This window comes from Hevea brasiliensis, chromosome 3 (assembly GCF_030052815.1).
Source record: "Hevea brasiliensis isolate MT/VB/25A 57/8 chromosome 3, ASM3005281v1, whole genome shotgun sequence".
Classification (NCBI taxonomy): Eukaryota; Viridiplantae; Streptophyta; class Magnoliopsida; order Malpighiales; family Euphorbiaceae; genus Hevea; species Hevea brasiliensis.
Genome location: NC_079495.1, coordinates 30,303,973 through 30,331,642, shown reverse-complemented (window position 1 = coordinate 30,331,642; position 27,670 = coordinate 30,303,973). Strand labels below are relative to the sequence as shown.

General features: G+C 28.9%; 1 protein-coding gene across 8 annotated transcripts; it reads right to left on the bottom strand.

Annotated features, from left to right (window-relative positions):
• Positions 1–2,181: 2,181 nt before the first annotated feature.
• LOC110657270 (amino acid transporter AVT1A) lies at positions 2,182–23,453 on the bottom strand. 8 transcript variants are annotated; one of them, XR_009147599.1, is made up of 13 exons: positions 22,992–23,453; positions 22,707–22,888; positions 22,396–22,610; positions 21,736–21,759; positions 21,071–21,251; positions 16,396–16,609; positions 16,197–16,332; positions 15,523–15,539; positions 14,634–14,779; positions 14,385–14,428; positions 13,703–13,765; positions 8,825–9,004; positions 2,182–2,366 (listed from the first exon to the last, which is right to left on the bottom strand). XR_009147599.1 is itself a non-coding variant. In XM_058143979.1 (12 exons), the coding sequence occupies exons 1-12, from the start codon at positions 23,195–23,197 to the stop codon at positions 8,963–8,965; spliced, it is 1,470 nt and encodes a 489-aa protein (XP_057999962.1). In that variant the 5' UTR covers positions 23,198–23,453; the 3' UTR covers positions 8,807–8,962. The 8 variants fall into 8 exon arrangements, 6 of the variants coding, with proteins under 6 accessions (XP_057999962.1, XP_057999967.1, XP_057999965.1 ...); XR_009147600.1 differs by having other exon boundaries at positions 8,825–9,001; XM_058143979.1 differs by lacking the exon at positions 2,182–2,366 and having other exon boundaries at positions 8,807–9,004.
• Between the last annotated feature and the right edge of the window lie 4,217 nt (positions 23,454–27,670).

Below are 27,670 nucleotides of genomic sequence, written 5' to 3'. Positions count from 1 at the left end.
AGCTCAGATGACATTAGACAAGAAATCTTTCCTTTCACCCACAACTGTTATTTCTTCGTTCTCAGTAGTTTTCAGAGAGATTCTCTTCAATTTACAATTTACTATTGCCTGATGATGGGATAACTAGTCCATTCCCAAAATCACATTAAACTTATGGAAAGGCAGTTCGATTAAGTCTGCTGAGAACTCTTTCCCTTGAATCTTCAATGGACAGCCCTTATACACCTTGTTTACTACCACACTGTGGCCTAGCGAATTTGTGACCAGGATGTCTTGGTCACTTTCCTCTACTGTTATTCCCTTTTCTACGGGCATCTTGATACAAATATATGAATGAGTAGATCCAGGATCCACTAATGCATGCACAGAAGTATTATAAAGGAGGAACATACCCTTGATGACATTTGGAGCATCCTGGTCCTCCTGTGCCCTTATAGCATAGGCTCTGGCTGGTTTTCTGCCTTCTACTCTCTCCACAGACTCTGACACAGGTTTCTGTGAAGTACCGGCTGCCTCAGCCTTACCCGGCCTTCTACCCCTTGGAGTTGGAGGGGCATGCCGATCAGTTGATACCGGAGTCGATGTAGCAGTTCTGTGAGGACAATCTCGGACTAGGTGGTCTGTAGATCCACACCGTAAACAAGCACCTATCATCCTCCAGCATTCACCCTTATGCCATTTTTGGCAATATGGGCAAGCAACAGATATTGTTGGGGCTGGTCCCCTGTACCTTGTCCCTAGAGAGCTAGCCATTGAAGGGGTGGACTGGCCTCTCCTTAGTGTAAACTGAGATTTGGGCCTCTGTGACTGACCCTAACTTGGTGCTCTACTGAAACTCTGAGTAGGTGAACCTCTGAATTTCTTACTATGGGCAGAAGATGTACCTGGTCGACCACGACCTCTTTCTGGTCTGTCATGCTCATTACTCATTCATTCTAACTTTTTCAACCTTCAGTGCAACTTCCACTAACTTGTCAAACTCTGTAATCCCCAAGGCTGTAATCACTACTTTAATGTTATCATTGAGTCCCACCTCAAATCTCTTGCATCTCTCTGCCTCATTAGGGACTACTTCCCGCCCATAGCGGCTCAGTCTGACAAATTCTCTTTCATATTTAGCCACTGTCAGCTGTCTCTGGCGTAGGGTAATAAACTCCCATCTCTTCTCTTCTAGGTATGCACTGCCCACATACTTCTTTCTGAACTCAGTGAGAAAGAAATCCCAAGTTATTTGTTTTGGCGGCACCTCACTAGTTACTGTATCCCACCATTGGTATGCATCATCTTGCAGTAGTGATACAGCAGCTTCCAAATTCTGCTCTGGAGTACAATGAAGTTGTTTCAAGACTCTTCTAGTTCTGTCCAACCAGTTTTCAACTGTGACAGAATCATCTTCCCTTTTGCCCAGAAAATCCACTCCTCCGAACTTCCTGAGTCTCTCCATATGAGATTTTTGATGTGGAGGTGGTGGTGGTGGCATAACTCCTACCATCTGTCTAAAGAACTCAGCCATTTGCTAAAATGTGGCTGGTGCACCTGGTACTGGTGGAGCAGGTTCCCTCCTGTGTCCTGGTTCAGTCATAGATGGAGCATGACTTTCCATTTCCTCATCGACCGCTTTCTGTGATGTGGAGTCCATATTCTGATCAAAATAACAAATCAAAAGATCTGTATTAGAGTCATCTTAACACTTACAATGCAATGCATGAAATGCAATCTATCTAAGTCCAGAAACACCTAAACCGTGCTCTGATACCACTAAATGTAACACCCCTCACCCGTTTACAGAATAGCCAAGCAAGGCGTGCTACACGGCATACCGGAACACCTAGTCTATGATTATTTCATTACCTGAGCTCAATTTGATTTTAAGAAGTCTTTTATGTAATATTCATATCATGCTAATACTATTTTCATACTTTGATAAAATCAGTGTTTCAAGATTGGTAATAAAAATTTGACAAGGTGCCGTCTGTATTTCGGACAAACTGTCCTTCCAAACTTGTTGAAAACAGTTTAATATGATAATATCAAAATCTCAAATATTTCACAGTCTCTATTTCTCAGTAAAGTCAATAGACTTTTACAGTCATTAAACAGTTCCATAATACAGTCCATAATAATTCAAATATATCCAGAAAATCTCCATGTTATTTAATATGTACAAAATATTACAAACTTTAGAGCTTTCATAACATTACCAAATACAAGGCCAAATTTCAAAAATACAACAAAAGTACAAAATACAAGATATCCTAACTCCTAACATGTATGCAATACAGTGCAGATGACTCTGGACTCCTGTGCAGATCTGATGTCTCACCCGGTCGTAGGTCTGCTGGGCTCCCCAGCTGTGTCTCCAGTACCTACACGTTATAAAAGCAACGCGCTAAGCAATTTTGCTTAGTGGTGCCAAATATAAAGAAATATACACTAAAATAAAGTAAATGAAGTGTTTACGAATTTATAACATCGATATACTTTGCAGTTGCTGATTCTACTTTTATTTGCTAATATTTCAATATTTGCTAATTTTTGGTAGTACTGTATGTCAGTAGACTGGATTTAGCTATTTGAATTTAATAGTACTTGATTTACTGCATGTGTAGCCTATATACTGACCAGACTAGATAAATGGATATACTGGCACTGGGTACCTAGTACCTTGGGCCGTCACACCATCGGTCACAAAGTGTCTCCCTATGTGCAAATAGCATGGCTAAAAAGCCATATAGTCAATCTGGCGATAAGCCAATAATAAATACACAATATGTATAGTAATAGGCTATTAAAGTCACAGTGCGACATAATAAGCCATAAAAACATAGTATGGCATGAAGCCATTTACAGAATAGCTGTCAGAATCCTATTGGCATGCCAACCTATCCAAACTAGTCAACTAGGCAAACTAGGACACATTATAAATTAATTGTTTAATTCTTCAATTTTTAAAGTTTACTAACTATTATGTAATTCATAAGTCAATGCATATGTTGACCTTTTTAGGTACTATGGATAAGTGATTTCTAGCATCAACATGTCACATATTGTAATTCAATATGCTGCCAATATAGTGCGATTTACCATTTTTACAAGTTGGCATTCATTGCCAAAGTGCTTCAAGCATCATTGTATGTAAATGTCAAATTCTCAATTTTTAGTGTGCTAGATTGGTCTAGCTTAAAGTCCTATTTCTCTTGGTTTTTAGCTTCTGGTCAAAGAAGAAAAATTGTAGCTCTATGTCTTATTGCACGCGGGGCAAAATTTCAGGTCATTCCAAGTTGTATAGACCAAGATATGGTCAATTTACTAAAGCTGGACAGATTGCACCTTTAGTGCAAAATTTGGTCAATTTTAGGTCACTTTTAGTCCTGGCAGTTTTGGTATCCGAACTTGTGCAAGCTATTTGACTTGGTTCTAGTCATTTTTGGGCTTTGGTGTCTTCATAAGAAATGTAGCTCTATATCTAAGCTATCCATGGTAAAAATTTCAGATCAATTGGACATGTTTTGAGTGAGTTATGGTCATCTTAATGATTACTGTTCATATGGTCAAAAATCTGGGTTGCAAGGTTGCTACTCCGGATTTGGTCATTTTTAAGGTTAGTTACTAGGCAGAATTTTGGCAACATTTCTGCATGAAAGTTGGCCTATTTGGTGTCTAGTTTCACCCCCCATTTTCCTCATACCAATTGGGTTTACAGTTTGGTACTTATGACCTAATTTAGGTACTGCCATCAATACACAACCTGCACAAAACACTTACACTTCCAATTTAATATTCCTTCTCCTCCTCATTACTTCAATAGTCAATCAATGACACTTCCATATATATATATTGTACACAATTCTAGTAACAATTTTGGACAGAACATTCTAGTGCTCAATGCACACAAATCACCATTAAGTTCAACATTCACTTCCACCAAAATTCAACATATCTCAATGTCAATATTACACATACACTTCAATATAATCATACTTCAATATCACTTACACATGCTGCCCACAATTTAACAATAGCATATTTCATTAATAACTACATATTCACACACAAATTCATGGTTTAATAGGCTGCTAAATATGGCAGTTTTCCCAAAGCATTAAGGTTCTATTTCACACCCTTAATTCAAGCACTACATGCACATACTTATATTTTAACTTACTTCATCCTCCATTTGAGTTAATCAACCATAATTTCCATCTATTAGAGGTAAGAAAAACTCAAATACAACACATAATCATGGATGCCAAAAATGGACCATTTCATTTCTCAAGATTTTCTTCATTTCTCTTCACCAAAATATTCACCTCAACCTAAACACAAGGTTTACTAAAGCAAGGGAGAGGTTTTGGACACTTACCACTTTTGAAGCTTATCAAAACTTCACCAAATCTTGTTTTTCTTGTGTCCAATATCTTCCCCAAGGTAAGTAGGTAAGCTTTAATGAAGGAACTAAGTAGAAATGGTGGCTTGATCATGCACCCATGGAGGTTGCATGTGGGGCGGCCATGGTGATTTCCATGGTGAACTTAATTTCGGCAAGGTGAAGTGGAGTGAAGAAGAAGATGATAGTGAATGCTATCTGCTGTCCCAAGGCTTAGATAAGTGTCCCAATATCCAAGTTAGTGGAGCACTATGTTCCTTTTAATGTTTAATTAGTTAAAGTTTCCTTATTTGCTCATTTAGCTACATTCTTTTACTATTTATACATTGTATCCTATTTTAATTTTTCATGGCATTTCCTAAGTGCAAGATCATTTATTCTTAATGGAAATTGAGGTTAAAAGGCAACTCTTGGTGTCAAGTGACCAAAATGCCCCACTTCGGGTTATATTCCCGATTTTTCAGTAACACCGATTTTTTGTCTATTTCTCGATTTTTTCTTTTTTCTTTGTACTAATTTATTAATTTTTCTTTGATATTTTTAGTATTAATTACATTTCAATAAACCTTTATTTATATCTCAAAATTAAATTCTGAGGGTTCCCCGCGGTCCTGGGGTCGACAACAGCCTTACCGGTGCGGTCACCCATCGCTGCGGTGCCAACTCGTTTAACTTAGCTTCATTTTCTCTCTTTCACTTTTCTTTGATTTTTCTTGTATTTTATTTTTATTTATTTCATCATTATATGTCTGTTCACTATCACCGAAGTGTAGTTCCAGACATCCTGACTTGCCTGGACTAATATTTGGCCACTGGAGCAACAGAACGTACAAAACACATACGGTGGGGATGTTACATAAATTATGTTTAACTTATGAATGATCAAATGTGCATATGTGTTTTTTAGTTTAATTGAAATAATAAAGGTTAAGATTGTAGTTAATTAGTACTGATGATAAGACTTTAATTTTGTTTAGTGGGTACCACTAATAGGTCAAACTCTTTATGCATAAATTAATACATTCATTTTAATCGGGGTACTAGTTAAAAAGAATAGAAGTCTTGGCTTGTATTAATTCAATTTCCTTTTTATAATTATTAAATCATGTTTAACTTTTTGATAATAAAATGGACATATATGTTTTTTAGCTTAATTGAATTAATCAATGTTAAGGTTGCGATTAATTAGTGTCGATAATGAGACTTTGATCTTTTTATGTGGAGTATCTACTAAAGGGTTGAACCCTTTAAATATTAATTAACACATTCTTTTCAATCGGGATACTAATTAAAATGAATGAAAATCTTAGTCTAGGTTAATTCAATTTATTGTTTATAATACTTAAGGTTAATAAAATGAAAATTTTCATATTTATATTCTTCTAAATGGATTTCACTTTTGACAATACGGTTCCACTTTCAAATTTTATTTCTTTTAATTTTAAGTAAAATTTAATTTTTAGCTGGTAAAGGATTCATTGTCCACTTTTATTTTTTCTGCATATTTATTTTAAATTTCAGCAAATTTAATTTTCAACAAGGGATTCTATATCCAATTTTATTTCCCACAAATTACCTCTTAGGAAAATAAAATAAAATTGCAATTCTCTCTCATTAAAATTCACTAATTGTCATATTTGACCTTTTATTTTTTAAAAAACCGTGTTATTGTAATTATTTTCTTATTTAAAAAAAAATTCAGCAACCTTTTTTTCAAAATTATAAAAAAATAAAAAATAAAAATAAATAAAATGGAGTCAAAATTCATTTTGGGATCACTTCACTTACTTTTATATTTGACTTACCCTAATGTTGAGACATTTATGTGTTCCTACATTTATGCATTTTTATCTTTTTTGAAAAAATATAAGGAACCAATATCATAATTTAAACTATATTTAACAATTATTAACATTAATTTATTGAGCACACGATTAAATCTACCTACGTACCTTGTTGAGGGATCATGTGGGGTGCCTAACCCTTCCCCGCATGTATACGGACCCCGAACCCTAGATCTCTGGATTAGAAGTGGTAAAATTTTTGTTTTTCAAAATTTTTCCAAAATAAAAGGTTTTTTTTAATTTTTGCTCAAAATTGAAGTGGCGACTTCTTACTTTCCACTTCAGTGAGAATTGTCAAGCAACAATAAAACCTTTGTAACACTACACATATCCATAATGTCATAATAATATAATAAAGGGAGTCCAACCCAACCCCATATACATAAATATCATAATCAAGGGAACCTAGCTTAACCCTATCCATACATATATCATCATCTCTTAGGGAGCCTCACTCAATAAACATATCCATACAACCACCACAAACATATACATATACATACGGCATAACTAGTGCCACTATGAAACTCTAAGAAATAAAGACAATAACATACTATTTATAAGTAAATGCCATCTAACAATGTAAATTGCGAGAAAATATGTAGGGTAGACTACAAGAAAAAAAAGCTCTTCCTATCACTTGGAAAAAAATAGTTTGAACAGGAATTAGTGTTAAACTCATAAAGTGTGATATTAAACTAGTAGATAACTTCAATAACATCTAGACTTTAGTCTAGTTTTAATCATGGAATATACTTTACATTCACATCATAGCAAATATTCAAATATTCTACACAAGGAAATGCTTAGAACCCACACATGCACCCACAATCCAACATGTATGTACATGGGAGTTGACCTGTATGTGAACTCTCTCAAGTCCATGCATATCCTCTTATATTAGCTATAAGAGTCAGCAAATATAATGACATGCCTACCCTGAAGAATCCATATATAGTAAGAGTCGGCGAATATAGTATTGTACTTACTTTACCCTAAACCGTGTCCATATCCATATGCATACACCAGAGTTAGCGAGAACAGCATCATATTTACCTCGTCATCCACATCCATATATATGTATACAGGTTCTAAATTATTCGTAAGGCATTTCACCCATAATATAATAACAATTAAAATAATAGCCATCTAAATGCCAGTTCAATATCAACTCACAAATTGCATGACTAAAAACTTCACTAGGCTGAGAAGGAAAAAGATTGTTAGTTCATATCACCTATACACATATATAAAACAAATGTCAGAAGCAATCCACACACAAATTATAGAATCAAAAAAATGTACTAAGGTCAATGCGAAAAATTTAGCAAAATTTTTCGTATACCTAAGACTAAACTCTGGCATGAAAACACCATTTCATATGTCCAAGCAATACTTAAATGGCCTCAAGCCCACAAAACTCACCACACTATTTATCTAGGATATGACAAAACATATTAGATGTCTCCAGTTCATCAAACTCAACTTAGTACCTAAACTCCTCTAATATCCAAAAATATCCAAACATGAACTAAAAATTTCACAAATATTTCCTGAAGTCCTTAATTATGTTATCATATTATTCAAATTCAATTTACATAATTATACTCATCCAATGATATAAAACTAGACATCGAGCTATGTAAGTATATAGGTAAAAATACTGATTTTTTATTCGAGTTTACCTGCTAATTTTGCTACTTAAAATGTGTCCGAGCACCTAAAAGTGTTTGAAATTAGGTGCCCACCAAAACAATCCTTAGGCCTATGCATCTAGGCAAAAAACTATAGTGTGTTGGTCATTGGTGAAATTTGTCCAAAACAAAGATATCTACACGAAGTCCATGATATCACGAGTAAGCATATATTTTTATTTTATTAAAAAGATGAATTGACTTTCTTAAAAAATTACCATAAAAGTCATGGATCCCAGAGACTTTTCAGTGATGAAGACTATCTCTTTTGGTCTCAACTTGAAGCTCTTGATGAATAGAACACTTTGGTAGTCTCATATTTTCTATAGGGCAGCTAGTTTGGCAAAATTTAGTCGGGAAGCACTACAAATTTGAAACTTCAACTCCTCGATTCATGCAATTGAAAAGCATAGGTGCATAAGGCTGGTCTTAAATCGAAGTTTGTGAAGAGATGAAGTTATAGACATTAAGAATGCTGGCTGAGGTGGCTGGAAATGATTTCCAGACTATGAGGCATTTTCTCGCCAGAAACGCATCTTTTCAATCAAGAATTGATGCCAAACAACTAGAGGTTACATAGAATTAGGGAAGCAAGTAGCAGCAATAATGGCAAGTGGCAAACAAAGGGAGAGAGATGAGAGAAAAGGAGTTGCTAGGGAGAGGGAAAGGAAGACAGAGAAAATGCATGAAACGACTGCATTTGGTTGCTCTGTAAAGCTCACTGATTGACCTTTCAATACTTAACCTTTTACTCCTTACCAACTTTATTACTCTATCTTAAGACTTAAAATAAATCCTAAACTTTTAAAAGAAAATTTTGAATATCCAGAATAATATCTAAAATACAAAAACCATTTAAAATATGCTACATGATCTTAAAAGACATTAAAATAAATTACCCTCAAGGGATAAGATGGAATGGCAGAAGTCCTTTCTCCCATAACCAGTGATCTCGAGTTCAAATCTTGGGTATAGAGCCTCTTTAAAAATTGGGAGAGAGTGCTTTGCCCCCCTTTATGGGCCTACCCGGCACGAATCTAGATTAATCGTGCCAGTGGACTTCGGATACCGGGTGACTTCTGCCAAAAAAGAATAAATTGTCAAATTAAAATATATTAAAAGTTCAAAACTCAAAAATTAAATTCTAGAAAAATTCTAAATATATTACCAAAATTTTTTATACATTATATCGTATAAAGAGTGAGTATCACAAGTGGAACAAATAGGTTTTTTTTTCCTTCGAAAGAAACAAGTAGGATTGTTAGAATATTAATAATTATGACTTTGCATGCATGTCACAAGTGGAACAAGTGCGTTTTGCATGCATGTCATGTTCTGATTTCCACGTACACTGTGACACCCCTTACCCGTTTTCAGTGTAGCCGAGCAAGACATGTCACACTTGGTGCCGGAGCACCCTAACTTATCTTACTTTATTTCTTTAATAATTTTGAATTCGTTTAATTTAATATGAATTATTTTTCTACCAAGAAACCAGCGGAGTTTCCCTTATTTTATTACCAGTTGACGTATTTTACTATTCACCTGTTTGAAATTTTCAATAATATTTTTAAATAAAGATCTCATCCATGCTCATCATTTCTGATAGTGTCCATGCATTTCGATTCTTATTCATTACCATGCATATTCATTCATGCTCATCTCATATATCAAAATTTCAAATTTTCATTAATTACATAATTTATAATTTACATAATATACAAATTAATTATAATTCCATAATTTATATTTCAACATAATAACTAATTATAAATACATAAAATAACTTTTGTGAGCTCTATCTACAATGCATTGATGAACGTGACAACCTTATACACTTCTAACACTTCTGCATATCAGAACTTCAAAATCTCTGTTTAATATTCGCTGGACTTTACCTTCAGTACCTGCGCGAGGAAACAAATCCATCGCGCTAAGCATTGCTGCTTAGTGGTGCAATAATATAACAAGAAAATAATATACAATAAAAAAAAAAAGAAATGGATCAAAATTTGGATACCCTGGAATTTAATCTAATTTCATGTAATACTTCTAATATTAACTATCCTTTGTTCTAATTTATTTCTCTTCAGAAGTGCTCAATTCTTTCATAATAATTAAATTTTAATATCATTCCAATTCATTTCAATTCTTTCTGCTAAATAACTAATCTAATTTATTTTAAATATTTTTAGTCATTTATTTAATTGCTAATATTTTCAGTTGCTAATATTCTTAACTTATTTCAATAAACTTTACTGCCCAAGTAACCTATGACAGGCTGACTAAACTAGATAATGGGTTGTTGGCACTAGACACTGCGGTGCCTCGGGCCGTCATACCATGGGACACAGAACGTCAACTACGTATACAATCAGTATGGCTAAAAAGCTATGATAACATATCAATATGGCTAAAAGCCATGATAATATATAATCAAGCATAAAATCCATGAGTGCGGGCATAAAGCCATGAATACAGGCATAAAGCCTTACGCAGTACTGCTAAAATAATACCCTATTGGCATGCCAATCTATCCAATCTGACACACGTGTCTAGGCAATACATGGGCACATAGTATCATTAAGTGTTCATAAGTTTCATTATTTCATTATAGGTTCTAATTATAATTTCTAGCATTTTAATCTTTTTCATAATAGAAACATAAATCTCTAAGTCTAATATTTACATAATTTATGCATTCATCGTAATTTATATATTCATTATGTTATCCATAATGATCACAATTCAAAACAATGGTTCTCATGCACCATTGTACTCAAAATACTTTTTCTTGTCCTTTCTCCAATAATGGGAACTAAAGTCTTATTTATACATTTATTTATTCATTGCCCTATTTATATAAATTATTATTCATATTTCAAGTAGTCCATGAATATTTCATGGATTTCAAATTCAGGTAAATTTTCCTTAAATCCTAGTGTCACTCAAATTCAAAAATTTAAATTAACTATTTACATTATCTATATCTTAACCATTACAATAGCTTTCTAATTTATTATACCCTTTCATATATTATAGGGGTCACTCAACTTCACCATTCACAATTTACCTACCACATCCTATATTAACAACTATAATGGTTCTTATAGTTTGTTTTTCTACTTCACATAATTTGGTGGTTACTATTTATTTGATTATTTCCATTTAAAGGTTAACTTTTTGATTCATAATAGATTTGTTAAGCCTAAGTTCTCCATTATACCACATTTTACATTTTATTTTTATTGGCATTAATTTCCAATACCATTTCAAAGCTTACTTTATGTTATTCAAAATTTTCAGATTTCATACCTTAAGTTTACTATTCCATTGGTCTAAGCTACAGTGAGGGTGTTACAACTCTACTGGCTAAAAATGAATAAAATAGTTCTTTGGAACTTCAAATGAATTTATAATTTCAATAAATGACTTAAATGAGTCAAATTTCACAAATTGCACTTCATAACAATAAAGAAATAAATTAAGGAATGATAAAAATAATTGAGATAAAATATAGTGTTCCGGTACACTGTGTGGTATATCTTGCTCGGCTATACTGTAGACGAGTAAGGGGTGTCACATACACTCTTCTACGTACTGACTTAGCCACATGACTCTGACTATCGGAATCTTGAATATCAGTTAATGGATTGTTAGAATATTAATATTTGTGGATATATCATATATGCACAAATAAGAGGATTGACAATGAACTCCCCATTTGAGCTGGGTTTTTGATTTTGCAGATCTAATTGAATTTGACTCCCACTGATTTGTCATATTTATGATCAAATTCTGCCTATTTATTTTCATAAAATTGGGCTTTCTTTTAGATTTAGTGATACTATAGGCTTAAGAAATTTAGAAGCCTTATGCCAATTAGGATCATAACAGAATTAAATCCTCAGTTTTTGGTTTAAGTCATCCAGGTTTAGGTTATTGCAAGTTTTATTCAAGTTGAAATAAATTATCGATCATTTTGGATCAAGTGAATACATATCGGATTAACAAGTCAGGTCAAATTTATTGATATAGAGTAAAAGTGTTCTTTTAAAAAAAATTAAGAATGAGTTAATTCACTTTTTAAAATTTTGTCTAAATATATCAATGACTTTTCTATCATTTATCCTAGAAACAAATCCCGGCTAAACAAATAAAACACCTCAACAAATCAAAAAAATATGTATATTTTATAAGTAATGTTACATAACTTGCACACACGCACACACACACATATGTTACACACATATATATGTTATCGAAGATAGATATGTATTGATAAATTAAGAGGGCAAAGAGCCAAATTCAAAGTATAGTTGGAGAAAAATTATATCATAAAATGATACATGTACAATTGTTGATTGTAGTGAGTCCCATGTAAAGAAAGAAAGAGAAGCTTTTTGAGCTAGACAATACTCAGCACTGTTACAATCTGGTTTTACATGAAGGAAAATCCATGTTCAATACAATTCCTTGAAGGCTAATATATAATAAAATTAATGAACTTCAACTTCCACATCAAAAGATTCAGTTTCCTGCTAAAGGATAAAGAAATCCATTTAAATAATATAAATTTTATTTAATACTGCTTGACAATTTCTGACAAAGAAGTGTATGCTCCAAGAATTGCACAAATGATTCCAAATAAAGCAACAGTGGTGCTCAAAAGTATCTGTTTAGAAGGCAAATGTTGTGCAAACAAAGGGTAAGGTATATTTCTTTTAAGAAAAGAAAAAAGAAAAAGGAACATTATAGAAGAATAAAGCAACTTTATAGCTTAAAGGTTTTTTATTTTTTTAAATTACCCTTCTAGTTTTTGTTGATTTGAGTAGCTTAATTAATTGACTCAACAATATAACATTATCATGATGTCACAATTATTATTTTGTTCTATAAATTAAAAAAAAAAAGAAAATTATTAACAAATATGAGAAGAAATTAAATAAGTTACTAAATCTCTTTTTATATTAAGTAAAACTGAAACTAAAAGAATTGATTTTCAACAATAGATTCACACATATTAGTTGATATATATATATATATATATCATTAATTCGTTATTAATACATTATATATTTAAAAAATTTTACTTTTAGCATGAATTTTTATCTGTTGCTAAACACTTTGTCAGTAAAGATACTAGTGACAAATTATAATGAAATTTTGATTGTTATATCCATTGCTAAAAATTATTATTTTCTTTATTGTGATATATGACATTTTAAAGAAAGAATTGTAAAGGTATGATTTTTTTTTTTTTTTTGAAATTTACAATGTCATGAAGTTGAGAAGTCTAAGGTTATTTAATTTAATTTGCAAAGTTAGAATTTAAATGTTAATTTTGACAAATGCTATTTGATTCATAAAATTTAATTATTTGGCTAAAAAATTAATTATCCAAAAAGGCCATGTATATATTCATTCACTTCTTTTATAAAAAAAAAATTAATAGATAAAATAATATTTTTTTTGTTCTGTATAATTTGATAATTTTGCAGATGAAGATGAAATATTTCAAATATATCTAAAATTAAAACGTCTTATATTAAAATTTTAAGAATTAAAGTATATGATATTTTAACAAAATGAGAAGAAAAATGCATTAAAGGCTATTGAATATAATTAGTATTGTAATCCAAATGATCTATTCAGTTTACTAAATCCGCTTCTTTTTTTATATATATAATTTCACTATCATGCTACAATATAACAAATCAAAAGGCAGTTTAATTAGAAAGGTAGTAAGAGAAAAGCTAAGTTAATGTTTACTTCACCTGTGTTCTTGTTGCTTTATCTCCGTTGATCCTTATAAAGCATAAAGATGGAAATATTAATGCCTGAATCAACATAAATGGATAGAAAAGGCTTAAGAAACTCAAATACTTATGAAGCAACAATAACATATAAATTAACAAGGACGCTAATAGTTGAGTAATCAAATACATATTTTATAATACAAGATACTTAAAGTTTAAGATTTCGTTTATTTTGGGAAAAATAATTTCTATGTAAAAAATATTTTTATGGAAAATGTTTTCTAAAATAACATTTCAATGAAAATAGTTTTTCTTATTTAGCTGTGATGTTAAACTAATAATATGTATTTATTTCATGTATGTATAAATATTTTTATATTTTAATAAGATTATTAAATTCTAGAAAATAGAAAGTTACTTCCTTTTTTGAAATGAAGAAGTCATTTTCTTTAAAAGTGACTTAGTTTTTCCTTTAACTAGAAAATATTTTATATTGACCCATTTTTCTGAGTGTTTCAAACACTAAGCTAATGAAGAAAATATTTTCCATATGAAACAAACAATTTCTAAATTATAAATTATTATAATGATAATAGGAATAAATTAAAATAATTGTGTGAGACAAATTATAAATTTCATATTTATAATTAAAAAAAAAGTTAAATACATGGAACGCTTGTACTTAAAACTAGTTACTTACCGAAATTAGAGCAATGATAGAACCAATTAAAGCCATCACAAGACCTGCAATTAATTTAATGAAAAAAAATGCGTGAGAAGTTAAATTATTAACAATCGCTAATTCGTAGTTAAATTATATTATTAATGATGAGTTCATAAATTTATCATTGAAAGTGCTTTTTTTAGTGCTTTTGATGTATTCAATAATTAACCCTACTCATTAATCTCAATTAATATAGACAAAGAATATATAATTTTTAGGATTTACCGAAAAAAGGAAGAAGAAAAGCCACACAAGTACAAGAGAAGACAATTGTAGTTCTTATAAAAATGAAGCTCCAAGTATTTGATATTCGATGCGGCAATAGCCCCTCTATGCCCTCAGCCAGTGGTTTCATCAACAACGCATACTTGTTCATTGTTAAAGAAAAATAATAGAGTATGCCATGTAATATATATATATATATATATATATATATATATATATATATATATATATATATATATATATATATATATATATATATATATATATATATTAGTTTTTTATTTTAAAAAAATTTGAAGTATTTTATACTATAATAATCAAATATTAAAGTGCAACTAATTTTTAAAATTTGTGTACAATTTAACTTAAAATAAATGCTAGGCACTAAAATGTATACTACAAGAAATATTAAATTTAACAGCACAAATTTTTATAGTCAAAATTACAAAGTTTATTGTTATGAGTTTATGACAGCAATATATATGAATTGGTACATGTTACCGTTACAAAACTGTGACCGTAGGTATTTTATAACAAAATTGAGGCTGATGAAAATTAAAAAGAAAAAGTTATTGGCATATTATTGCAAAAAATTTCACTAATAACAATAACTGCTGCCATATATTTTCTATGTATCATTAGTAACAATTGTTCATATTACTGTTATATATTAATTTTTTATGGTAGCAAAATTAATGTTGCTGTAAATTTTTTGTTGTTAATCATAACATTTGTTGCAGTGATTCATAATTTTATAATTAAAAAAATGTGAACTCAATAACAAAATTTAAGGACTAAAAATGCTAATTTTCAAACTGAACCAAAGTATATTTGAGGCAAGTCTAAAGATATTTTCTGAAATTAACTATAAATTTTAAAAGGATATTTGGTGAGTGGGTTGATAACCTGCAAAATATAAAGAAAATGAAAACCATGAGAAATAAAATAATTCATGGTAAATTACAAAATAATTCCTAACATTAATGAAATTTACACTTAATAAATCCTCAATTTTTTAAAACTATATTGAATGATCTTTAACTTATATAATTAATTTCAAGGAAATTTATGCCTAGACTCAGTTCATCATAGACTCAAGATACAAACATATGATACTTATGTATTTAATAAATAGCTCCCACCTTATATCTTATACGTTAAGTTCATGATAGACTGGATCTAGGTAAAAAAAAAAAAATCCTTAATTTTATAACACTTTAGTTATTTAGTTAATCTTATATATATATATATATATATATATATATATATATATATATATATATATATATATATAAGAGTCTTTGACTATTTAATATGAAACTATTTTGTCGTCTCTAAAAATCAAAAACGTCAAAAAAGAAATAGATTAAACTGTTATTTAATTCAAAAGTAGAGAGATTAGAAAATATTTAACCTATAATGTGAGGTAATTAATATGAAATATAATGAAGGAGTTAAAATGTATAAATTTAAAAAATGAGGATACTAGTGTAAATTTTACTAAACGTTGAAGAGTTTATGTGACCCATTATAGTAACTTCAAAAACGATCAAAAACACATACTGTAGTCCACAAGGCAACTTTTGAAATGAGGGCATCTGGTGGCATATTCAATGTTATCTGAGATAATGTATCTTCACCAAACAAGAGAAATCCCATCACTGCAACTCCTCCATAAATGAAAAAGCTCAAAATAAAGCTGCAAAACAAAGAAAATAGTTAATGCCCCCATCAAAGAAAAAAAGGAAAAAAAGTTTGGTACCTTATTGTTACTGCCTTGGTGAATTGGCTTTTGTCCGCCATTGATTGATAGATGTTAGGAAGAACTATGTGCCCACCATAACAGAACCCATTAACACCAATTGCAAATGGAATGCCACTCCATTTCACAAAAGGACTAGTTTCATGAAATCCAAGTTGTATGCCAAGTGAAAGCACACAAAAAAAAATCAAAATTGTTGCTATAATGCCTCCAGCTGCAACACAAAAATAGTTTGTTTTGATGTTACTCACAATATGTGCTTTTATGGAAAAACTTATATAAACCTAATCTATCATGAACTTATAATATTTTCATGATTAAGGTATAGGAGGGTTTAATGAGTTAACTTAGGTGGGCTATAATATTAATTAGTAGGGGTAGTATTCTATTATTTGTACAAGTAGGAAGTGTTAGTAAAAATAAGAGGAAGGTACTTGTAATTGGGCATTCCAAAAATCAATAACAAATGCAACATTCTTTTTCCTCTCTTTTTCTATAATTCTCTCTAAATCTTCTCGCCTTTCTGTTCTTTTCCCAATTCAATCTATTTGTATCTCTTCCTTTCCTCATTTCTCTATTTCAAAAGGCTATATAGGTTTGTTAAGTAACGAATTGGTATTAGAGCTTTATTCTAGAGTGGGCTTACTTCCAAATTAGTTATGGAAGTTGCAACAATGGGAGATCAGTGGTAGTCTTTCAAATTCCAGGTTTCTCTCTTCTTCTTTATCTCTTTCTCTCTTTCCCTCTTCCTTTCTTTTTCGATATTCTTCGATTCTATTTTCTTTCTTCCTTCTGCCCTTAAATTTCTTCCCTTTTTTTCCTTCTATTTCATGTTCTTGCGAAAACCATGTTCTTGGAATTCTTTCCTTCTTCTTTCTTTTTCTATAATTTCTCTTTCTCCTGTATCTTCCTCTCCTATGACTCTATCTTCACAATCTTTTGTTGTAATTACTTTTCTTTTTGTTTTTCCCATATCCATTTTTTTTCAACTCACGGCTCTATTTAGGTTTCTTGAATTGGAATTTTCGTTTCTTCTTTCTTTCAATTCTTCTTTTTAAGTACAAATCCTAAAATTAGGGTTTTTCCTGAAATTAGTATGCTCTTTCTACAATTAACTCTTTAGTCTTTCTTCTCAATTTCTTCTTTATTATGGTTCCAAAACCCAAAAACTTAGTGCTAAAACCTTGTTCTTGAAGAGAAGGCTATCTCCCTTAATAACAAGGTAATTTTTTGTGGGAGTGGAGATGAGCAAAAGAAGAATTAAAAGGAGGAATAAAAATTTCAAATTATAAAGGGTTTTCCAAGAAATAAATAAATTTCTCAATACCTGGAGAAACATCATTAGGGTTTGGATTCAAAAACTTCTCTTGTCAATTCAGGGCTTAAGGAACTAGAGCTTGGAAATATTTCAAAAGATGAACATGGGAAGAGAGTGAAAATTGCTAATGGCAACACTTTTAAGATGTTGTCTTCTCTAATGAAAGGAATTGGGTTTTCTTTTGTAACTAGAAGTGATACTGAAGGTAGTGTTCTTGTTGTTAGAATTGAAAAAGATGAGTGTGGGAAACAATCTTGAGATTTCTGGGATAGTATAATTGAGCTGGATTCTTGTATGCATATAATACTCAAAGAGAATGAATGTAAAATGCAAAGGAGGCAGAAGAGGAAAATTCAATTTTGTCAATGGAAGATTTTTGCATTAAATATGGTGGAAATGCCCTACTGCCTCTATTTCCAATTTTTCTTTTCAAAGGTTTGATGCAGATGGTTACATATTGAATAAGCATTTAAGGGTTTGTGTAACACCCATTACTTTTCAACGTCAGAATTCCTATCATAGATGGGAAATTCTCATGAAACTTAGGGGTTTTATGGACAAGGAAAATAGTAGTAAGTTCTATATGTACGATATTATGTGTTAAAAATGTATTTAAAAATAAAAATATTTTAATTATTTTGACCAAGAAAAGTTTTTAGTGTTATTTTTGGGCAAAAAGAACTTTGATAGATGAAGGTTGGACTTTTAGCAGCTGAAGTCTTTTTTACTGTTAAAATGTCCATTTAGACAAAACAGACTCTAGTAGCTAAAAGCCCAGCCAAAAGTCCCCTCGATAGCAAGGATATAAATAGCCCATTTCAGTTCATTTTTCAAAGAAAAAGTGATTTTCCTTCTCTTTTTTTTAAAGCCTATTGGATGCAAGGATTTTTGCTTGAAATTTCTTTGATTTGAAGTTTTGAGAGCTTGAATACTTGATTTGGTTGGGAAGCTCAAGAATTCAAAGGATTTTGAAGATTTCTTTAATCTCTCTCTACTTGACTCCAAGGGAGAAAGGTATTTTCTCCTTTCCAACTGAATTTTATATTAGTTTTTAGTATATGTACATGGATAAGAAAATGTATTTTTGAATTTGCATGTGGTTTTACATTAGTTTAAACTATTGAGTTTGATTTAAACCTTTGAAATGGTTTGAAAAGGTTTTACATGTTAAGTGATTGTATGAATCCTATAATGCATGTCTCTTTTATGGGTTTTTAGAAGTGTGTTGGCTGTTGATACTTGCTATCATGTGGTTGAGTTTTGAGTTGAGCAGTTGTCATAGTATATGTACAATTTTTGGATATGAATTATTTTGCTTTCTTTGAGTTGTCAACGATTGAGAATCCTTAAGATTCAAAGATTTTATGGATGCATGCTCTTTTTGGGAGTTGATAAGTGTTGACCATTGAGTTGATTTCATGAATGGAAGGTTGTTTAAGTTTTTGGAGCCTTAAGATGAATTTTGTGGTTTTTGGAAAGAGAGTTTCTATGGAATTAGAACTTGAAAATTTTGGAGATTTCCAAGTTTAGCTGTCAAAACCCAAGACTTTGATAGCCGTAGTCGCCACTACATAAATAGGGCATTTTAAGTTTAGAACTTTGGCAGCCAAAGTTAATTCTACTAGCCTTATTTTCCTTTTTGTTCTAAGGCTCCAAATTTTGTTTTTATAATCCAAAAGGACCTAGAATAAGATGTTTAGTATATGTCTAGAGTTTTTGAGCTTCGAATAACTCTTAGGGTCCGATGTTTATAAGATCAGACTTAAGGGATTCGAGGAGCTAAGGATCCAAGGATAGCAATTGTTTATGTAAGGTGTTTGATAGACTTTAAGAGGTGAGTAACACTAACCCTAATAAATGTAACTTATTTAATTGAAAGCATAATCATCCATAAGCATTATATCATTATTTATTAGGATGTATGTACCTAAAACACGAAGATATTGCATTTATGCATAATTACTGTTAATGCCGATGGACATTGGATGAACCACTGGTTTCCCCCATGACACGGATATGTTATATGTTATATTTTTTTAATCATACATGATATGATATGATATAATGTGGTAAGACTAGGTGAGGCCTAATAAGCCCTTGGCTTACTATGTTTTAAGCGAAAGTTCTGAGGAGCCTCTGGATGAGTCGGGCACACTAGAATTGTTATGTGTTTAAGTAGAAGTCCTAAGGAGCCTCTATATGAGCCGAGCATATTAGATATGGGAAACAACTGGTGACAAGTCCATCTTAAGTGAAATGTTTGTGATATGAAAACCTCATGTGATTGATGCATTACACATGTATGTAATAAATAACATGACTAATTTATGTTTGGTTATTTTACTCACTGAGCTCTTTGAAGCTTACCCCATTCCCTTAACCCCAGATGTAGAGTTGCAAGGATAGAGGTGTCTTTGAGGAGAGCTAGCAACAAGACAGGCTATGATAAATTTTATGTGTTTCGAGTTTATATAATAGACATGTAAATTATAATGGTTAGAAACTATGCTTGGTTGTAAAGAATTATAATATGTATTGTTTAAGTTAAGATATGCATGTATGTTTACCTTAACCTTTAAGTGCATTCATTAACTTTTCATGAATGTACAAAAGGAGTACACTTTAGTAGTTATGTATGATATGGAAGGGTTCAAATTCTAAACCATTTTAAAAGTAAATGAATGATGTTTTTAAGTAAATGCTAAAGTGTATTTGGTTATGAATTTCTTAGGTTTTGGTATAGGCATGGAATGAGCTTATGATTAATAGGTTTCAAGCTTGCTACAGGTTCCGGTAGCCTTAAGCTGACCCGATCCCTAGCACTAGTAACGGCCCCTGGTTAGGTTATTACAGTTAGCTTCTTTTATTCATTCTTGGGGACAATAATGATTTTAAGGAGTAGGGAATGTTATGAGTAAGGGATAAAAGAGTTAGATGAGTTGACTTAGGTGGGCTGATTGTAATGGGCAGGTTAGTATTATATACAAGTAGAAGTGTTAGTATAAATAGAAGGAAGGTACTTATAATTCAACAATTCGAAAATCAATGACAAATGTAGAACTCTTCTTTTTCTCTTCTTCTATAATTCTCTCTAATCTTCTCCCCTTTTTGTTATTTTCTCAATCTAATCTATTCTATTTGTTTCATTCTCTCCCTATTTCTTTGTTTCAAAGGGCAGCACAAGTTTGTTATGTAACAAATACAAACATGTGAATCCCATCTATTTTGGCTGTGAGTCCCACTATATATGTTGTATCTTGAATCCATAATAAATTAGGTCTAAACAAGAATTTTCCATACTTTTAAATCAATACTTCAATGCAAGTAAGGAACTTGAAAGTAATAAGTTTACAATACCTGAAAGGTATGAGAGGATGCGAATATCTTTTAACCAAACAGTTGGCAAAACAATAATGCTAGTTAGAATTCCAAAAAAGTGCATAGAGTCAAGATAAAAGACTCCCAAGTCCAAAGATGTTCCAGGAAATAGGCTACTAAGATTGTCACCCTCTAAAATAATAACTTCCACACAATATGACTGCACATATGGAAAAGAAAATTCAAAGTCTACTCATAATAGTGTAAAGAAGAAGATAATCATAGGTTTTCACTAAAATATAGAATGGATTTTATAGAATCAATTTTAATGTTTAATTTTAGATACTTGATGTTAAAAATTATATTAAAAAGGCAGCTTTTTATGGCCACATGCATTATGTGAAATGAAAAGAACTTATTTAAACCTCATTTATTATAGATTTAATACACAAATATTTGGATCCTATTTATTTAATATGCAAATCCAATCATGTCATATTAAGCTTTGAGTACAGGATGAATTGCATTTAGACAAAATTTCCCTATATTAAACATATATTATTAATTCCTACATAATATTTTATCTTTTAGCAGTAAATAGTACCTATTACTAAGTCTTTTTGTTAAGTATTTGTAATTTAAGAAAAAAAAAAAACAAAGGCAAGTTTAGCATACAAAATCATAGTAAAACAATTGTCACTTACATATAACTCCATATATAGAATAATCTGCATCAAAAGATACAAGAACACAATAGTATTAGAACAACAAATTGCAAAATACCATAAACATACACTTGATGTACAACTCATTACTAAAATAAAGCAATTTTTTAGAAACAAATAATTAGTAACAAATATAATGATGGTTGCTCATACTTAATTTTTTATACTAAAATAATATTTATTTCTATAATACATCTGTTGTTTGCCTTAAATATATGCGAGTTCTTTCTTAAAATGTGAGAAATAAATCTCATATTTATGTGAATGAAAGAGTATTATTTCGGGGCTAATTATTACATATACGGGGAGTACTAAAAAATAGTACTCCTTATTTTACAGAAAAGTGGGCCCTCCTTATAATATAAAAAGTGAGTCTCACATGATTGTGAGAGATGTGCATGTGGATCTGGTGTACCTAATAATTTCTCTTACTTCAGATATATCTAAACAATACTATTAAATAGTTTACTTCATTTTTAATCTGAGCTCATATAAGTGATTAGATTATTTTATACATCAAAATGATTAGCCAATTTAATGTTGTAATCTAACCACTTACATATTACCCTTTTACTTCATATTTTTTCGATGGGAGATTCCCAACAAATCCATAGAAGGGTTAAGTTGTGGAAAACTCACAGATATAATAAGACGTCCATATATCCCGAAAGCAGCTTCTCCCATGTCTGGTGAGGTTATGATGCTTTCGTTGCTCTCAAAGCAATGCCTCATTAGATTGGCTGTGTAACAGCACAAAATTGCAAAAACAGCCAATACTACCAAACTTGCCCAACCAGCTTCTTTCACAGTATAAGGTATAGAAAGCAGAGCAATTCCCAGGAATACATTAACCACTGATATATTGAGTAAATTTATATTGTTTACTATTTTTAAAATATATATGAAGTCAAGAGAAGCTCAAAGATCTCAAAAATGGTATTATGGCTTACAATTGAAGATAGTTTCTGTGAAGCTACATCCATGAGGAATGGGTGATTCATTATCAGAAAAAGAAGCTTTTGAGAATAGTTGTATGGTTGAGAACTTGTTCAAGTCTTCCTCCTTTTCATAATTTGACAACAAAGGGGACTTTATATCCTGGTTTAACTTACTCTTGCTTAGTCCAAGAAACCTGAAGATTGTTGACATTGGGATTTACAATAAAATAATCAAATTCTTTTGGCTAAAATAAATGAAAAGGTGAGAACCTAGTATTATTTAAGGTGAAAACTTACTTCAAACACTGCAACCAATGCTTAGAAGAGAAAATGCCACATAGTACACCATTCACAGCCTCTACTTTGGTGGTGCTACTGATTGTGCCACCATTGCAACTGTGGCTACCAACCTCAAACATGTTCACTTCTAGTATCTCTTCATCATCCTCCAAGAAGAAATCTACTATTTCTTTCTCCTTATCCTTTCTTTCCATTGATGACATAGCTGGGAAAAATTCAAGAAAATTGGTTGTGAAATTGAATACTAGAGTTTAATTTTATCTGGCAAAACAAGTACATATTTATAAATAGTACGCAAGATTCCTGGGATTTTTCACACTAAGTGAAAAAATGATTTCTTGAATTCTAAATTTTATAATATTAAAAACGGTTTTGTAATCATAAACTTATTGATGATTCCTTATACTTTTTTTTTTTGCCAAGTAAAAATGGGCACACGCACCCAAGGATGCTTATTGATGATTTCTTATACTTTAAGGATACTAAAAATATTAATTTTATAATTTTTAGGATTTTTTACATATTTTTGAGTCAAATGTATTCGCTAAATGGCAAATTAATTATTAAATTATTAATAATTATGAACTCAATTTTTAGTTTATTTTATAAAAAATGAAATTAATTTATTTTATAAAAAAATTAAAATGTCATAAAATTTATATATGAAAGCACACTGTGTGGAAAAATGACTTCTTGAATTCTAAATTTTATAATATTAAAAACTATTTTGTAATCATAAACTTATTGATGATTCCTTAAACATTTTTTTTTTTTTTTTGCCAAGTAAAAATGGACATATGCACCCAAGAATACTTATTGATGATTTCTTACACTTTAAGGATACTAAAAATATTAATTTTATAATTTTTAGTATTTTTTACATATTTTTTAGTCAATTGTATTGGCTAAATGATGAATTTAATTTTAGTTTATTTTATAAAAAATGAAATTAATTTATTTTATAAAAAAATTAAAATTTCATAAAATTTATATACGAAAGTACACTATGTGGAAAAATGACTTCTTGAATTCTAAATTTTATAATATTAAAAATGATTTTGTAATCATAAACTTATTGATGATTCCTTAAACTTTTTTTTTTTTTTTGCCTAGGCAAAAAATGGACACATGTACCCAAGTATACTTATTGATGATTTCTTATACTTTAAGGAAACTAAAAATATTAATTTTATAATTTTTAGTATTTTTTACTTATTTTTTAGTCAATTGTATTCGCTAAATGGCAAATTAATTATTAAATTATTAATAATGATGAATTCAATTTTAGTTTATTTTATAAAAAATGAAATTAATTTATTTTATAAAAAAATTAAAATGTCATAAAATTTATATATGAAAGTACACTATGTGGAAAAATGACTTCTTGAATTCTAAATTTTATAATATTAAAAACAATTTTGTAATTATAAACATACTGATGATTCTTTAAACTTTTTTTTTTTTTGCCAAGGAAAAATGGACATATGCACCCAAGAATACTTATTGATGATTTCTTACACTTTAAGGATACAAAAATATTAATTTTATAATTTTTAGTATTTTTTACATATTTTTGAGTCAATTGTATTCGCTAAATGGCAAATTAATTATTAAATTATTAATAATGATGAATTCAATTTTAGTTTATTTTATAAAAAATGAAATTAATTTATTTTATAAAAAAAAATTAAAATGTCATAAAATTTATATATGAAAGTACACTGTGTGGAAAATGACTTCATGAATTCTAAATTTTATAATATTAAAAACGATTTTGTAATCATAAACTTACTGATGATTCTTTAAACTTTTTTTTGCCAAGTAAAAATGAACATATGCACCCAAGAATACTTATTGATGATTTCTTACACTTTAAGGATACTAAAATATTATTTTTATAATTTTTAGTATTTTTTACATATTTTTGAGTCAATTGTATTTGCTAAATGGTAAATTAATTATTAAATTATTAATAATGATGAATTCAATTTTAGTTTATTTTACAAAAAATGAAATTAATTTATTTTATAAAAAAAATTAAAATGTCATAAAATTTATATATGAAAGTACACTGTGTGGAAAAATGACTTCTTGAATTCTAAATTTTATAATATTAAAAACGATTTTGTAATCATATACTTACTAATGATTCCTTAAACTTTTTTTTTTTGCGAAGTAAAAATGGACACATACACCCAAGAATACTTGTTGATGATTTCTTACACTTTAAAGATACAAAAAATATTAATTTTATAATTTTTAGTATTTTTTATATATTTTTGAGTCAATTGTATTCGACTAAATGGAAAATTAATTATTAAATTATTAATAATAATGAATTCAATTTTAGTTTATTTTTATAAAAAAATGAAATTAATTTATTTTATAAAAAAAATTAAAATGTCATAAAATTTATATATGAAAGTACACTGTATGAAAAAATGACTTCTTGAATTCTAAATTTTATAATATTAAAAACGATTTTGTAATCATAAATTTACTGATGATTCTTTAAACTTTTTTATTGTTGCCAAGTAAAAATAGACATATGCACCCAAGAATACTTATTGATGATTTCTTACACTTTAAGGAAACTAAAATATTAATTTATAATTTTTAGTATTTTTTACATATTTTTTAGTCAATTGTATCCGCTAAATGGCAAATTAATTATTAAATTATTAATAATGATGAATTCAATTTTAGTTTATTTTATAAAAAATGAAATTAATTTATTTTATTAAAAAATTAAAATGTCATAAAATTTATATATGAAATTATACTGTGTGAAAAAAATGACTTCTTGAATTCTAAATTTTATAATATTAAAATCGATTTTATAATCATAAACTTACAGATGATTCTTTAAACTTTTTTTTTGCCAAGTAAAAATAGACACATGTACCTAAGAATACTTATTGATGATTTCTTACACTTTAATGATACTAAAATATTAATTTTATAATTTTTAGTATTTTTTACATATTTTTGAGTCAATTGTATTCGCTAAATGACAAATTAATTATTAAATTATTAATAATGATGAATTCAATTTTAGTTTATTTTATAAAAAATGAAATTAATTTATTTTATAAAAAAAATAAAATGTCATAAAATTTATATATGAAAGTACACTATGTGAAAAAATAACTTCTTGAATTCTAAATTTTATAATATTAAAAACAATTTTGTAATCATAAACTTACTAATGATTCCTTAAACTTTTTGTTTTTGCCAAGTAAAAATGGACACATACACCCAAGAATACTTATTGATGATTTCTTACACTTTAAGGATACTAAAAATATTAATTTTATAATTTTAGTATTTTTTATATATTTTTGAGTCAATTGTATTCGACTAAATGGTAAATTAATTATTAAATTATTAATAATGATGAATTCAATTTTAGTTTATTTTATAAAAAATGAAATTAATTTATTTTATAAAAAAATTAAAATGTCATAAAATTTATATATGAAAGTATACTGTGTGAAAAAATGACTTCTTGAATTCTAAATTTTATAATATTAAAAATGATTTTGTAATCATAAAATTATTGATGATTCCTTAAATTTTTTTTTTTTGTCAAATAAAAATGGACACATGTACCCAAACATACTTATTGATGATTTCTTATACTTTAAGGAAACTAAAAATGTTAATTTTGTAATTTTTATGATTTTTTACATATTTTTGAGTCAATCGTATTCGCTAAATGGTAAGTTAATTATTAAATTATTAATAATGATGAATTTAATTTTTAGTTTATTTTATAAAAAATGAAATTAATTTATTTTATAAAAAAATTAAAATGTCTTAAAATTTATATATGAAAGTAATTAATTTATGAAAAATAAATTAAATTAATATAAAAATGACATTTTATACAAAAATAAGCATAGACAAATTTTTATAAAATTAGTATATATATATATATATTTGAAATGTCATTATTTTTCATTAATTTAACTTTTAATGAGGTGAATATTTTATGAAATAATAATAAACACAACATAACATAAATTTATAAGATAAAACATAAAAAATATATATTAAATTCAAATTTCTTTTTAAAATAAAGTAGTATCACTTTATTTCAAATAAAATATCCTTAGACACCATCTTACTAATTGAACTAGTTTTGAATTGATAATGGAGTTTAATTAGAAAAATATTCAAATAAAAACAGAAATCAAATTTATTTAAAATTTTCAAATTTCAGCTAAAGAATTACTTTGTCCCATTTTCTTTATTTCTATAACTAAATTAAACGAAAAACACGATGTTTCCCTCGCTTTAATGCCTCCATATTTTTTTGGTTGGTTTCAGAGTCCGAGAATGTCATTTTTTTAATTATATATATATATCTTAAAAACTACGTAATTTATTTATTTTTCTTTAAAACGAAGAATTGCAATTCCATCGAAAAAGACATGGTTATTTAGCCGGTTGGCTAGTAGTTAAAAACTTATTTCTTTAAATTCTTTTTCATTTTTTTATTTTTAAATTAAATGTATTTTAAGACATTGGTATTATATCAAAACTAGCATAATAACCGTGTTGTGCATGGTAGTGTGTGTGTATATATATATATATATATATCAAAAGAGATAAGAAAATTTTATATTTAATTAGGTTATTATATTATTATTAATTAAAAAATTATTTTTTAA

Bases quoted from the DNA above. Each gene is read 5' to 3' on its own strand.
- LOC110657270 (XM_058143978.1), bottom strand. From the start codon at position 23,197: ATGTCATCAATGGAAAGAAAGGATAAGGAGAAAGAAATAGTAGATTTC. The intron at 22,889-22,991 runs GTAAGTTTTCAC...AACAATCTTCAG, and splicing joins CATTGGTTGCAGTGTTTGAA to GTTTCTTGGACTAAGCAAGA. The intron at 12,601-13,702 runs GTGAAGTAAACA...CCTTCTAAACAG, and splicing joins ATAAAGCAACAAGAACACAG to ATACTTTTGAGCACCACTGT.